Genomic DNA, 16,710 nt, shown 5'->3' on the forward strand with positions numbered 1-16,710 from the left:
TATTATTTCTTCTTATTACATGTGGATACCTTCTGGGCAGACCTGGGACACTTTCCATTCACCTTCTTAATTTGTGTTCTAGAGAGTAGAGTTGCTACATAAGTAAGTTAATAGTTCAAAAATAAGGTATTATCTTATTAAAAAATAAATAACAAAATGCATTCAGCTCTTATCCTAATAAAATGCTGAAAGTCCATTTTTCTCTAGAATTTGTGCATTTTCTGAGTGAATAATCATTCGTTTTTGTCATTAATGTATTTGGGAAAGCAGTGTGAATGCTAGCAAGTGATTATGCCACAACTGCGAACATCCTCATTCTTATTTTTTCTCCCTATTCTGTGATTCCTATTGCATGTATATTATCATGAATGTTAGCCCTGGAACTTAATCAAAGTGAAAGAACTGAAGTAAAGCTCCTCAGTTCATTTTCACAGACATCATTTTCATTCACATAATAATAGAGTGTCTAAACTAAATGCCATTTGTTGGTGAGAAAATTGTGAGAAAAATAGCGACAGAACTTACTGAGCATTTCCAGTATGTCGGAACTTGAGGACTACAAACATGAATAACTTAACTTAGACTTAAACTAAAAAAAATCAGCATTAATTTCTCTCTCATTCTCCTTCCCGCCCCCTCCTTTCCCCTTCAGGGGAGATCTTTCCATCATCAGGTGGCAAGACTAGTTCAGGCATTGATCCGCCTTCTTGTAGACTGCTATAATAGCTTCCCTTTCCCTTCTAGTCCATCAAACTCATTCTTGGCAGAGAACTTTTAAAAACAAATCTGACCTAATTTCTCTTCAGCTCTCTCAGACCTCATAGCTACCCAGAGTATCCAGTTCTGATCCTCTAGCATAGCATCACAAACTCTTTCCTAATCACAGTCTGCCTTTGCCAGCCTCATGTTTATGCTGTTTGCTTCTAGCTCCTGGGCTGTCTCCTCTTCACATTTGGAGGCTTTCTCTAATGTTACCACCTTCAGTTTATCCCCAGCAAAACTAGTCGTCCCTTCTATATTCTTTTATATATTATAACATTTGCCATATTGTGTTGAATTGATTTGTTTTACATTTTGACACCCCCTCTGACGCAGAAGGCCAAACGTAAAAGATACCATGTTTTCTCATTTAATCGCAGTACTTTTGCATAGTCCCTGACTCAGGGTAGCCATCAATGAATGTGTGACCTCAATGAAGATATACTGTGTTTGCCGTGTATAATGCGCATCTTTTTGCCCAAATTTTTAAGGGAAAAATAAGGATGTGCGTTATACATGGGTAGTACTAATTCCGTCTCTCTATATTTTTTAAATTCTTTTATTTATGTTTATGCATTAAAAGCGTAACTCCAGAAAGCAATAACGATATCTGTATGTTCAAAAATAAATGCTAAAATTCCTTTATAATACAAAAAAGAAATATCTAAACACAAATAAATATGTAATTGAATTAAAAAATTAAAATGAAAGTTTTTTTTCTGAAAGTTTGAGACAAAAAGGTGGGTGCGCATTATACACAAGAGTTCATTATACCCAGCAAAATACGGTAGTTTCCTAAGTTAGAAAACTCATAGTCTAGTAATGTAGATAGATAGATACACAACTGTCTGTAATACTCAGTAGGATATACTGATGCTAACTAAAAAAAAATTGTAAATTTCTTGAAATAGTCATGCCTCTTCTATATCCTTAACCGCCTTCCCTGCCATTTTACTAGGAACACAATTATTCTGTACATGCTTGACTGCATGAATGGAAGAAGGATCATAAGCAGTCTAGTATACTCTCTGCCTCCCATCATTACAGCCGTCTCCCACTCTAAAACCCTTGAGAGATATAGCACCTTCTAACTAACCCTTGAGAGATGTAGCACCTTCTAACTGTCAGTGAAGGGAGAGATGCTATAGGTGTGAAGATACCACGAACAGACAAAGTACACTGACAGTAAATGTGAGCCCCCAAACAAAAGCCATAAAGGCCCATTCTTCTAGTTGGAGATCTTTCCTGGACTATTCAATCTACTCCAAAGTGTCTAACAACGCAGCTAATTTCAAAAACAGATTATAAAGCTTACTAATGGAAAGACATTTAGCAATTTTAATTTTTGCAAAGATCATCAGGTAAACTTAAAACTTTGTTTATAGGCTCATCTTCTTTGTGTGTAGAAAGTAAGTTTTATCTCAAGCAGACATTTATTTATGAGTAAAATTCTTTATTCATTTATATCTTGTTTTTACACCTGCTAGTTGCACCTAAACTTAAAATTTTATGGCCATGGTTTCTCATGGAACTTAATACAGTCTTGGACATCCACTGACTTTTAAATCATGTATATTTAAATCACCAATTTTTATCTATAAAATTATCTTCTTAATCACTAAGAATTTATTAAATGGTTGATACAATCTTGATAAATACTAAGTCTGCAATTGACAGTTTCATTTTGTTTACCTGTTTGAAAAGAAACTTTGATTTCAAATCAGTGCCTTTTTAAAAAATTGCCTTTACATACACTGGATAAAATGGTCTCATTTGAATTCTGTATGATCATAAATACTGGAAATAAGTTGTTAGCCTGAGGAGAGAATATTGTGATTATCAGGGCCAAGCAAAGCATAGAGCCAGTATGGCATAAGGTGCTTTTGTTTTTCATCCCCATACTGAAAGTCCTTAAAATTAACATCTGAAATTGGCTATGGGATTACTTATTTTATTTTACTTCAATTTTTTAAAAAATATGTTTTATTAATTTTGCTATTACAGTTGTCCCATTTGCATCCCTTTATTCCCCTCTACCCTGCATAACCCCCCCACCCGCATTCCTCCCCTTTAGTTCATGTCCATGGGTCATATATGTAAGTTCTTTGGCTTCTACATTTCCTCTACTATTCTTAACCTCCCCCTCTCTATCTTCTACCTACCATTTATGCTATGTATTCTCTGTACCTTTCCCCCCTCTCTCCCCCTCCCACTCCCCCACTGATAACCCTCCATGTGATCTCCACTTCTGGGGTTCTGTTCCTGTTCTAGTTGTTTGCTTAGTTTGTTTTGGCTTTGTTTTAGGTTCAGTTGTTAATAACTGTGAGTCTGTTGTCATTTTCCTGTTCATATTTTTTATCTTCTTTTTCTGAGATAAGTCCCCTTATTATATAAAATGTTAAATTTCATATAATAAGGGCTTGGTGATGATAAACTCCTTTAACTTCACATTATCTGGGAAGCACTTTATTTGCCCTTCCATTCTAAAGGAGAGCTTTGCTGGATAGAGCAATCTTGGATGTAGGTCCTTGCCTTTCATGACTGGGAATACTTCTTTCCAGCCCCTTCCTACCTGTTAGCTTTCTTTTGAGAAACCCGGTCTTACGGGAACTCCTTTGTAGCTGTCTCCTTTTCTCTTGCTACTTTTAAGATTCTCTCCTTATTTTTAACCTAGGCTAATGTAATTATGATGTGCCTTGGTGTGTGCTTCCTTGGGTACAACAACTTCTTTGGGACTCCCTGAGCTTCCTGGGCTTCCTGGAATTCTATTTCCTTTGCCAGACTGGGGAAGTTCTTCATTATTTGTTCAAACAAGTTTTCAGTTTATTGCTCTTCCTCTTCTCCTCCTGGCACCCCTATGATTCGGGTGTTGGAACATTTAAAGTTGTCCTGGAGGTTTCTAAGCCTCTCCTCATTTTTTTGAATTCTTGCTGCTTCACTCTGTCATGGCTGAATGTTTATTTCTTCCTTCTGGTCCAAATCATTGATTTGAGTCCCGGTTTCCTTCTCATCACTGTTGGTTCCCTATACATTTTCCTTAATTTCACTTAGCATGGCCTTCATTTTTTCATCTAATTTGTGACCAAATTCAACCAATTCTGTGAGCATCCTGATTACCAGTGTTTTGAACTATGCATCTGATAGGTTGGCTATCTCTTTGTCACTTAGTTCTATTTTTTTTTTTTTTTTGTAGCTTTGATCTATTCTTTCATTTGGGCCATATTTTCTTATCTTGGGGCACCTGTTAAGGGGTGGAGCTTTAGGTATTTGCCAGGGCAGGGCCACCCACTCTGCTCGGTTGTGGTGCTGAGGTCCGAGAGGGAACAGTGCTGCTTGCTCAGCTCTCAGCTGACTGTCAGTCACTTCTCCTGCTACCCTCAAGGAAATTGGGCCCTTCTGGTGCTGATTCCCGGGTGGGTGGTTTGTGTACATTCTAGGACCCTGTGGGTCTCTCCACCAAACTCTCCTGTGAGGCTGATAGCTTCTCCCACTGCTGCAACCCCCACAGGATTTTAGTCACAGGTTTTTGAGGCTTCATTTCTCCCATGCTAGAAACCTGGGTTGCACTGTCTGTCTCGCTCCCCAGTTCCTCCCAGTTTATCCACACACAAATGTGGGACCACTGAGTCCACCAGCCGCTCCCTCACCTGGTCCTGCAGCCGTCACCTTGCCACACGAGTCCTCTCCATCCAGCTGCTTGTCTCGGCCCCTCCTACCAGACTGGATTAATGTTTCTTCTTTAACTCCTTGGTTGTTGGACTTCCATACAGTTCAATTTTCTGGCAATTCGGGTCATTTTTTGTTTTTAAATTTGTTGTTGACCTTCTTTTGGTAGTGTGAGGAAGCAAAGTGTACCTACCTATGCCTCCATCTTGACCAGAAGTTCCAATTTTTTTTTCTTTTTCAATTAAAGTGAATATTCAATATTACTTTGTATTAGTTTCAGGTGTACAGCAGCATAGTTAGACAACGTGTTTCCCCCAATAAGCAATTGTTTTGATAACCTAGCAAAAACAAGATGTTTTAATTCACATGAAGAAAAAGACTGTTCTGTTTTGTATAAATGTTTAATTTTTAAAATTTATTTTTCAATTATATTTAACATACAATTTTATGTTAAAAACTGCCATCTGTCAATTTGATGACCCCTTTTAACTTTGTAAATTGCTAATTTTTGAGGTGTAGTAGAACTTTTACGTAAGTTTTTTATATTTGGTAAGATTGAAACTACTCCAGTGTTGTAAATCATTCTGAATGAATTTTAAATAAGAATTTTCTCAAATATTCGTTTAAAAGTAGTGTATCAGAAAAGGGACTATCTTATTAAAACCCATAACCAATTTGTTTGAGTAGAGCCAAAACCTTGGCTATATAAGGAGAAATCATTAGTTTTATATAATTTGTAAAAAGTAACAGATAGATGTAGGAATAGTTGTTTTTACATGAATGTTTCCATTAGTTGCCCTACCCCAAACCCCAACTAAAATAGTAGTTACTTATGTAGTTTTCTTTCCTAAGAAAATTTTTATGGTGTTATTCTGGGGATTGCAAAATCAATTTTTAAGGCCAGGCAAATGAGAAAAGCAGGGGGTGGTAGGTCTGGGACAAAATGGAATTTATATGACTCATTTAAAGGCATTTAAATTTTTTTTAAAAACGTGTATGTGCTATATAAGTAAAAAATCTTTGCCATGTGACTTCAAAACTGTTAATGTTTATTGTACAGTAGCAAAATTTCAATGTTTGTGTGTGGATTATTTTTATAATAAATGCATTGTACCGTATTTTGCTGTGTGTAATGTGCTCCCAAGTTTTTGACCCAAACTTTCAGGGAAAAAATCTTTCATTTAAATTTTTAAATTTAAGTTTTTATTTATTTATATTTAGAAATAAAACCTATTATTGTATTCCAGGTTATTATTTTCCATACGGATATCATTATTGCTTTCTAGAGTTACACTTTTAACACATAAGCCTAAATAGAAGAATTTAAAATATTTATATAGATAGAGAATTAGTACCATCCGTGTATAATGTGTATATTTTTCCCTCAAAAATTGGGGCAAAAAAGTGTGCATTATACATGGCAAAATACAATAATTACTGTGCTAATCTATCAATGTATTTATGCAAACCAGTTGGTATTTTAATGGATTAAAAAATACCAACTGAGATTAAAATGCTCTCACCCAACTCCTGAGCCTTTTTCTTAATCCTAATGGTGATATTCACGGGTCAGGATAGAGTGAAAAGTAGGATGAAGGGTAGAGATAGTATATTTTGACAGGTGTATCAAATCAGCTCCATCAAAATATGTCTTAAAATCTGGTATTATAGAATTTTGAGGAAATTCATATTTTCCAGCTTCATTAAAATTTTATCCCCTTACATTGAGTTCAGAAAACAAAAAAGACAATGTATCTCATCCCATTCATTGTTTTACATATTTGTATATTTTACCTCTACAGCCTGAGGAAGAACTTGATCCTGAAGAGAGGGACAACTTCCTCCAACAGCTTTATAAGTTTATGGAAGACAGAGGTACTTTCATGCACTTGGAATAAAAACCATTATTAATACCTATTTTTAGTAGAAATATATGGGAAAATAGTTTTGGTATAATTAAATTTATTTCCTTTAGGAATTGTAAAATAAAAACATTATAATATGTCAGTAATAGAAAGTAAATGGTCATAATGTTAATATACATACCCATTAATTGACTAATTTTGTCTTTTTGGCTAGTAAACTAGCTTGATCCTTGGTCTCAACAAATTAAACATAATAGATCAGTTCCTATCTAAATAGAATCAGATTTCTGTTTAGAAGTTAGAAGAAATAAAAGCTTTAGAGTTACAAGAAGTAGAATCTTTATAAGTCATCATACTTTCTGAGAGTACATTTCTCCTGGGAAACCTTAGATAAATTGTCCTAGACACTCTGTGGCCTTCAGAAATCATCCTTAAGATTGCTGTTAACAGTGTTAACATTTTTGTTAAAGCAGAGAAGATGGAATCATGGCCTAAATAATGTACCCTTTTCATTGTGTGTATTCTTGCCCCGGCTTCTTCAACCGACAACATTGTTGGATATATTGTGCAGTCCCATGCTTTAATTTAGTTTTACCCAATTTAGTGGTGGTTAGAGAGGTGATTTTATTAGTTGTAGAAGTAAATCTAAGGACCACCACAATGCAGTATAAAGAATATAGAGAATATTTTGTGTTGTCTTACATAGTTTCAAGAATTTAAGGTTGTTTAAATATATGCCACTGATTAATAAGCTCTGGGAAAATAGAAGTTGATAGTTTAAACTTAGTACTTTCCCATTTGAATAAATACGTTATTTTTACCCTCTGGTATTAAATATAGGTACTCCAATCAACAAACCACCTGTTTTGGGCTATAAAGATCTCAATCTCTTCAAACTCTTTAGACTGGTTTATCATCAAGGTGGATGTGACAATGTAAGTAAGAAAGTGATGAAAAGTTAAATCACCCGATCTTTCATTGTTGTATGTACTTTAGGTAATAAACACATTTTCTTAGTGAACATAGAATATTAGTATAAAGATTATTTCCCTTTGCAAATGTTAACAAATAAAAACTTAATTTTCCAGATTGATAGTGGTGCTGTATGGAAGCAAATTTATATGGACCTTGGCATTCCTATTTTGAATTCAGCTGCTTCCTACAATGTAAAAACTGCTTATAGAAAGTAAGTAGCATATTTTATTTGTCAAAGAATATATATCTACAAGTAATATTTTCCATTGGATTTGTTAACAAAAGAACATAACAGAGAACGTTAAAGTTAGAGAGTGTATTAAAAGGTTTAGGCTAGGACATACTGATGATTGGAAATTATTTCAGTGCACTCAATTTGCTGTGCTCCGTTTCTCATGTCGTCCTGGTTTCCTTTAAAGTCAGGGATGCAGGCAGCACTTACAGTATGAAGTGATGATACATGTTATGAAGCTCTGTCTTTGTGTGAACAACCTTTACATCAAAACTATGATAGCTATGTTCGTTCAGTTATCACAAGCTCAATTTTTTTTTTTTTTAATTCTCACCCAAGGACAGGTTTATTGATGTTAGAGAGAGATGAAGGGAAGAAGGTTGGAGAGGAGAGAAACATCAATGTGAGAGAGAAACATTGATTGGTTGCCTCTTACACATACCCCGACTGGGGACCGAACCCACAATCTAGGCATGTGCCCTGACTGGGATTTGAACCTCTAACCTTTCAGTTTACAGGATGATGCACCAACCAGCTGAGCCACATTGATCAGGGTACTAGCTCAGATTTTTTAGGAAGAAATTTTATTTCATGATTAAAAGTTCTGTTTATAATTCTATATAAAACACCAAGAAATTAGTAACATAGAAAAAGTACTTTAAAAAAAGAAAGGATTAAGTTTTACTTTTTAAAAATGTGTTTAATGGTAGAGTATTCAAGTTAAATGTAAAGATATATTTATTAAATGGAAATACTGTTTGTTTAGATATCTCTATGGTTTTGAAGAGTACTGCCGTTCTGCGAATATTCAGTTTAGAACTATTCACCACCATGAACCAAAAGTAAAAGAGGAGAAAAAAGACTTAGAAGAATCAATGGAAGAAGCTCTAAAACTAGACCAAGAAATGCCTTTAGTAGAAGTAAAGAGTGAACCTGAGGAAAATATTGATTCAAACAGTGAAAGTGAAAGAGAAGAAATAGAATTAAAATCTCCAAGGGTAAGTAATTGAACCAGTTTTATCTGGCTTATTTTAAGCATTACCTAACATTTTTTTATTACGACATTTTCAGATACATATATACAAAAATACTCCAACGAACCTAGTTTATTTCCTAGTATTTAGTTATGTTTTAACCAGGCTATGCTACCTACCTTTCTTTACATACATCACATACTATTTCTTCTACCTGAAAAATCATTTCGCCTGTTTATATTTGTTCAAATTATTCTCATCTCTGGTCAACCTCAAATATTCATTGCACATTCCCTCTAACGTCACTCTTTCTACAATAATTTACTTATTTATTCTGTTTATTATACAATATCTTATTTTCTTTTACCCCAGCCTGCACTAGAGTTACACCTCATGAGGGCGGGGATTAGAGTCTCTTCTGTTCATTGACTTTTCCCAGACATCTAGAACAGTGACTGATGCTATTAGTAAGGACTTACTAAATAGCAGTTGTGTGAATGAATCTCCTCTTTATTAATACCTGCACTCCCAACCAGCTGGGATCTTTTCTTTCTCTGTTATCCCAGAACACCCTGCATAGCTCTTGTGGCAGTTTTTTCATGTTCTCTCTTATTTTGTAATGATATACACACTGGTTTTATCTTCCAACTCTGCTCTTCCTCTCCATTACTATATAAGTGCTATGTAAGAATTGTCATCCACTGTTTCGATTATTGTGGAATGATGTCTACATAATAGGATTTATACCACATTTTAGGAGAAAGAAAATTTATCACACTATCGAAGAAGTTCAGTTACTACAACACATCTTACTTTTCAGTGAAATCATATACAATGAAAGAGGAGGTTGAAGTCACCTTAACCACTCTTTGAACTGTCCTTCTGTCATCTAGTAAATGGAATCTTCTGTTGAATTTTATGAAACATTCAAATTGGTTTGTCTCTTTTCTGTTTTTAACTTTTAAAAATTGTGGTAAATACACATAACAGAATTGATCATAACCAATGTTAAATGTACAGTTCAGTGGCATTCACTACATTCACATTGTTGTGCAGCCATCACTGCCACACATTTCCAGAGCTTTGTTCACATTGCAAACCCGAAACTGTACCCATTAAAAAATAACTCCATCCCGCACCTCCTGGCAACTACCATTCAACTTTATGTCGTTAGGACCATGGCTGCTCTAGGTTTCTTAGAGAAGTGGAATTATACCGTGTTTGTCCTTTTGTGACTGGCTTATTTCATGTAGCATAATGTCTTCAAATTTCATCCACGTGTGTATCAGAATGTCTCTCCTTTTTAAGACTAAATAATATCCCCATTGTATGTGTGTAGACATCCTTGTCATTACATAAAGACTTTTCTCATCTTAGTAAAATATCTGCATTGTATTGTCTGAGTCCTAAGTACTCAGGACTCAGTTGACTTTCCTCAAGATTTTTTCCAGTTTTTTACAGTTATAAGAAGTACTGCAATAAATGTGCTTATAAAAATGTCCTGCTAATGTAGCTCAGTATAGAGAGCAGATTTCTAAAAATGGGATTTCTGGGACAAAAATATACAGCACTGAATCTTAATAGATAACACCTGTTATTTATACCATACAAATATTTAAAGAGTGCCTGCTACGTGCCAGGCACTGTCTAGATCTGAGGATACAAAAGTAAGCATGACAGAAGTCCCTGCCCCCGTGGAACTTACAGTTTAGTTCTTTGTGTTAAGAAAAATAAATTTCTTCTTCTTCTTTTTTTTTAACCCTTGAAGTTCGACTAATACATAGTTACAGAAACATTTGTTATCCTGAAGTAGTAATTGTGTTTTGGTACTCCCTAACTCGTTGGGTTTTTATGCTCACTTTTTCCAAGTAGGCCGGAATCCTGCCAGTGTGTGGAGGTTGACTGGAAGGAGAATTTAGGGAATAATTAAGTGGCTCACCAGTTTCCTGGGCAGTTGAGCATACAGCAAGAGGCTGGGTAAAGCTGCAGGGGGTAGAATAGTACTCTGCAGGTAGGCCCAGTGAGCTCTCCAGGTACTCCATCAAAGAAATCAGTTCACTGTTTGGCCATTGATATAATTCAGTAATTTTAAAATGTAGTAACACAGAAATATAATGATAAAATCTATTTTACCTTAGAAAAACAGAATTAGAGGCCACAGAGCTTTTTTAAAGTCCATAATTTTAGGGGGTTGATTTATTACTATTATTATTAACAACTTGTGTCATTGACATTTAGATACTGCTTTTAAAACTTGTAGTCAAGAAATACTAAAAGTGGGATAAATAATGTAGTGAACAGAGAATATTTTTCTTTTTTTTTTTTAAAGAGGTTTTTTTAGAGTTACTGATCTCAGAGAAAGAGAGGAATAGAGAGGAAGGGAGAAAGAGAAACGTGAATTTGTTGTCCCACTTATTTACGCATTCATTGGTTACTTGTGTGCTCCCTGCCTGGGGCTCAAACCCACGACCTTGGTGTATTGGGGCAATGCTGTAACTACCAAGCCAAGGCCAAACAGTTTTCTTTTTTAAGTAGTCTGTAGCCAAGGGTCATAGTAGATCTGGACTTAATTAATTTACGTGAGGTAGTATTTTACTTTGAGGAGGAAGAGAAAAAGTATACAAGAGTTGTCACTGTCATGTCTCAAGCCAGAGAGACTAGTCATTGCTATGAAGGTTTAAGAAAAAGATACATTTTTCTGTCGTTCACCCCACCCTCCCTCCTCCCTTATAGTGATAGCTATTTTAAAGCTTCTGTCCCCTCTACCAGGGACGAAGGAGAATTGCTCGAGATGCAAATTCTATTAAAAAGGAAATTGAAGAAGAGAAAATAGAAGACAAATTAAAAGATAATGATATAGAAAATAAGGATGTGGATGATGACTATGAAACTGCAGAGAAAAAAGAAAATGAGCTCCTACTGGGGAGAAAAAACACACCAAAGCCAAAGGAGAAGAAAATTAAAAAGCAGGAGGATTCTGACAAAGACTCAGATGAAGAGGAAGAGAAAAGCCACGAGAGGTACATTATCTTATATTTGTTCTCCAGAAGCACCTGTCTGGGGCACGGCAGCACTCTGTTCCTGCTTAGATACTCAGGTTTGAGGGAATGTTTTCTTATTGGGACTTCCATTCCTCTTGTCTAATGAAGGTGAAACACATTGTGAAGATGATGTGTATCGCCTTTCGGAATTGGAGAATATACTGGTCGCACCATTTTAATAGCACTTGTGCCCTAAACAGTGGCCTCAAAGAAGGCTGCGTCACCCAGTCAAAAGAAAGGTCCTGCAGTTGACAGCAGGGAAGGGAGCTGGAGAAAAATGGAGGAAGTGGACAAGAGGAAACAGCGACAGCAAAAATTCCATTTTAAAAAAGGTACAATGTGGGAAAGCTAACAAACACATGGGTGCACAGTACTAGCAGATGTTTCTGTGTGTTAGCTTTATCTAAGACATTTTTCTTTTTCAAGTTACTGTATTAGATTAAGTGGCATGCACCCCTGATTCTTGTTTGGAAAATACGTTCTTGCCCCACATCACACCAAGAAATTTCAGCTTTTTAATGTCCATCCTGTTTGCTGTTGAGTGAAAACTGTATTTTTTTTTTTCCGTGTATTATATACATGTTTGGACTCGATTGACTTAAAAATAACCAATTAGGCAGTCCAGCTAGATCAAAGTAATATCCAACAGTGTTTAGTTGGTCATTTCTGTGTTGTCAAATAGATTTACTAATTTTTATATACTACTAAGAAATGAATTCTAATTCAGCAACAAGAGCATAACAGACTTGTAAGCTCGCCTCCACAGTTATTTTTTCAGTTATATGATGCTAAGTTTTCTAGAAATTTAAGTTGTTGAGCAAAGTTTGGTAAAAGTGGCCTGCATTCACCTAGTAGCTGACATCCATCTGAAAGTTAACTATCGACAAAATATTTAGAAAAATAAGAATGATTGGTGAGTGGGAGAGGTAAATTTATGGTTCAATAAAAGTAAGTATGGGAGCTATTACAATTATATGTGAATTAGATTAGTGAATAAAGAAAGCTCCATAGTGAAATATAATTAAGATTGGGGAAAGTGGGAGGAAATAATTGGAGTTAAGTATAATGATATTTCAAATACTTGAACAATAAATCTAAGCAAAGGTGACCACTTCAAAAGTAGGACTTAATTATACTTTGAAGTTTTGTTAATAATAAGCATCAAAATATAATATGTAATACATAAAGGGGTATGATATAAATATGTGGGGTTTTTTTTAAGATTTAATTTATATATTTTTGAGAGAGAGGGAAAGGGAGAGAAACATTGATGTGTGAGAGATTGGTTGCCTCTCTCACACCCCTAACCGGGGACCTAGTCTGCAGCCCAGGCATGTGCCCTAACCAGGAATTGAACCAATGACCTTTCAGTTTGTGGAATGACAACCACTCACTGAGCCACACTACTCAGGGCAAATATGTGGTTTTTAAAACCTTTATAATTGGTATATAAATGCAGTGAATGTTTTAGAGAAAATACTTGAAGAACAGTAGTCCCTTTTTATTAAATAAAAATTGAATATGTAGACATAGTCTGTATTCTCATTCTATAGCAGAAATCATGGAAATGGGAGATATTTCTATCTATATAAATTTGTTTTAACTAGTTTCTTAGTGTTTTGAACTTACTCTATCAGCATGTAATTGGAAGGTACCTACCTTGGAGAAAAAAACATTCCTAAGACAAATGGGTTGTCAAAGTTTTTCATGTCTGGTCCCCGAGTGGTCCCCAAAATAATGCCCGATGTTTATTATAGATCACAATGTCTCCTCTTAAGCAATTTTTTCATCCTCACCTGAGGACTTGTTTATTGATTTTAGAGAGAGGGGAAGGGAGGGAGGGAGAGAGAGATGGAGAGAAACATCAATGGGTTGCCTCTCATTGCCCCCAGACCAAACTTTCAACCTAAGCATGTGCCCTGACTGGGATCAAACCCGCAACCTTTCGATTTATGGCATGATGCGCCAACCAAGTGAGCCTCACTGCCCAGGGCCCTTTTAAGTGTTTAATACTCTTGTGACAGTAGAATCGCCTTTGATGCGAATCTCTTCTGAATCCTTACAGGGTTAACACAGGATGTTCATTTGTAAAAATATTAAAAATATAATTGGACCACCCAGTGTGAGAATTTCCTTTATAACTGATTATCAAAACAAAACTAATGGGAGATGAGTAGAAAATACAAATCAATAAAAGATACACAAAAGTTTTATTCTCTTGGTGCTCTCCCACAGTTAAACAAGTGACCTGATACTGAAATATTGTTTCTTTGTTAGGATGGGGAAACCTTTAAAATATAAACTAGTTTAAAAGATATGGTTATGCAGGTAGGTAGCTCTTGTTCATTATTTTATCCACCAAAAATTAGTTTGCTAAGAACCATTCTAAATTGAGTAGAAAGTAGTAATAAAGTAGATTTAAAACAATTCAGTTGCAGGTTACAAACTCTTTAGATAATTTCTGCATGTAAGATGACACTTGAGTAAGAATTCTAAAGACTTTTTCAGAGCATATGGTTCTCATTTTGTTTTAACAAAAGTGATTTATTTGACTCCACATCATCATTAGCTGTGATTATTCACTGGCCTTTAAGAAGTCTGGATTTACTTCTGGTAAAGTGCACCTTTATATAATAAATACATTCCTTAGTAAGTAGTCCATAAAAATCTTCTCCTTCTCCTCCTTCTTCTCCTCCTCCACTGACATGCTATTCAGGTAATCCTTAGGTTGTGACTATTCTACACGTTGGATTCTTTTTGCATATATTAGTTTGTTCTCCATTAAGTTATTGGTAGCATTATCAATGTTATAACTTACTGCAGGGAAGAAACTGAAACCAAATGTGACTCTGAAGGGGAGGAAGATGAGGAAGACATGGAACCCTGCCTAACAGGAACCAAAGTGAAAGTAAAATATGGACGAGGGAAAACACAGAAAATCTATGAAGCCAGTATTAAAAGCACTGAAATTGATGATGGAGAAGTTTTATATTTGGTACATTACTATGGATGGAATGTCAGGTAAGCAAGAAATGTATTTTCTTACTATTGAAATTTCTCTAGTGGTTCAAAAAGATAAAATTAATGTTGTGAATCCAAAGCACATGGTATATGTGTGTACAAAATACACCTTGTATCCTAATTTTCTAAGACTTCAGTGTTCCCACTGTTTTATTAGTAGTGTCAATCCTTGCAGCCAAAAGTCACCTGGATCATGCCTGTAGTTTAACAAGTTGGATTTATTACTCCTTTGCAGTGAGGGAGAGGGTGCAGCGTGGAGGACTGCAGGGTGATTCAGTAAGAGAGTGTTAAACAATCAATTAAAGCCCAGGGCACCACCTTTGGGAACAGCCGTAGCCCAGGATTCTGTGAGAATATCCTGCAGGTCATGGACAAAGAGCCAGGACCACAGCTACCAACAGTGCAAGTGGTTTTTTGGTTTTTTGTTTATTACTTTTATTAGAAATCCAAACTATGTCAAGCATTATAATAATTCTAAATTGATTAATAAAAAAGAATGTTAGAAAGGACTTAGATTTGAGCATCTGTTAGGTGATTTGGGGGAGGGTTTAAGGGCTTTGCTGTAGGTTGGATGCTGTCAAGATGAAGGGCTAATTCTGTGATTGATTATCTTAATAAAAGTTATCTGTAAGGAAAGAATACGAGACCAATGTTAATGCTGTAAATTGGTAAAGAAGCTGCAGTCAGAAAAAAAAGCTGTTTGGTCATACTTGTGGTTTGGACAGTGTTCCTGGTTTTTCTTTGTTTATACTTGATTAGGGAGTGGTTTTGTTTTTGTCTTGATGCATCTTGGTCACATTGCAAGAATTGCCTGATGCTGATGGTCTCTGAAGTGGTTCACGTTCAACAGAAGACGACAACATAGATGTAATGTCACACTACCTTTGTAGCAACACCAGGGCCCTCCTGACATAAGCAGGCCAGTTACTGAATGTCAGGGGCTACTTTTGCTTTCTCTTTTAGAAAGTCTGTGTGTTTAATGCCTCTGCTGCCCTGTGTTTGGAGCCAGAGTCCTTCAAGGTTTCCCGGCGTACTTGAAGTGTAGTCTGTTATACCTGGATTCCCTCATCTCTAAAGTGGGGAAGAAAAAGTACCTACTTTGTAGAGCTATTGTGAGAAATAGTGGTAATACCTATGTTAACATGCAAAGTGCTTAGAACAATGCCTGGCACTTAGTAAGTCCTCAAGTAAATATTAACTGTTTTTTGTTTTGTTTTTTAAAGATTTCATTTATTTATTTTTAGAGAGAGGGGAAAGGAGGGAGAAAGAGGGGAGAAAAACATCAATGTGTGGTTGCCTCTCACACAGCTGCCACCAGGGGCCTGGCCTGTAACCCAGGCATGTGCCCTGACTGGGAATTGAACTGGTGACCCCTTTGGTTTACTGGCCAGTGCCCAATCCACTGAGCCACACCAGCCAGGCCTGTTTTTTGTTTGTTTTAAGATTTTTTTTATTTATTTGTTTTTAGAGAGAGAGGAAGGGAGGGAGAAAGAGAGGGAGAGAAGCATTGATGTGAAAGCTCAATCGGATGCCTGTCACACATCCCCAACTGGGGACCTGGCCCACAACCCAGGCATGTGCCCTGATGGGGAATCTAACTGGCGACCCTTTGGTTTGCAGGGCAGCAGCACTCAGTCTACTAAGCCACACCAGCCAGGGCTGTGTGTGTGTGTGTGTTTGTCTGAGTGAGGGACAGTTAGGTTTCTTTCATCTCACATCATTTTAAAAGAGTTTGGGTTTATCACATATAAAAGATTTTGAAAGTATTGAGTTTTTGCATATAAACCTTTATTTTTTTTTCTTTTTCCTCAAACCAGTCCATGTCCTTCATATTTCACATTTCTGCCAACATTAGAAACAAACTTAGTCTAAGTGTTTTTTTTAATATATACATGTTGTTGAGTTCAAGGGGGAAGGACTACTTTTATCAACATTGAGTAACTATCTTTGCAGTTACAGCGTATGAGAATCTTCTTTTTTCCTTAGGTTCTGTTCCATTCACAGTCACCCACTCTCACTTACATTGTGTGTGTCTGTTCTCCTGTTCTGCTTTCTGGAATTCCCCCTTGCTGTCATCCCTCTTTCTCATCTATTTAATGTTGTACTGTATGACTCTTCTCAGTAGTCATTTTATCATATGTACTCACATTCTTCCTAACTAGCTAAGCTCCTAAACA

At 36.0% G+C, this 16,710-nt stretch overlaps 1 protein-coding gene across 2 annotated transcripts in view; it reads left to right on the plus strand.

Annotated features, from left to right (window-relative positions):
* ARID4A (AT-rich interaction domain 4A) overlaps positions 1-16,710 on the plus strand; it is a 60,784-nt gene that overhangs the window by 27,810 nt on the left and 16,264 nt on the right. For both annotated transcript variants that reach the window (XM_024567398.3, XM_071222006.1), the window contains exons 12-17: positions 6,228-6,300; positions 7,131-7,225; positions 7,379-7,476; positions 8,264-8,495; positions 11,241-11,491; positions 14,336-14,533. In XM_024567398.3, the coding sequence (XP_024423166.1) occupies positions 6,228-6,300; positions 7,131-7,225; positions 7,379-7,476; positions 8,264-8,495; positions 11,241-11,491; positions 14,336-14,533 (947 nt within the window). The remainder of the gene's footprint in view (positions 1-6,227; positions 6,301-7,130; positions 7,226-7,378; positions 7,477-8,263; positions 8,496-11,240; positions 11,492-14,335; positions 14,534-16,710) is intronic.

Source organism: Desmodus rotundus, chromosome 7 (genome assembly GCF_022682495.2).
Source record: "Desmodus rotundus isolate HL8 chromosome 7, HLdesRot8A.1, whole genome shotgun sequence".
NCBI classification, from domain to species: domain Eukaryota; kingdom Metazoa; phylum Chordata; class Mammalia; order Chiroptera; family Phyllostomidae; genus Desmodus; species Desmodus rotundus.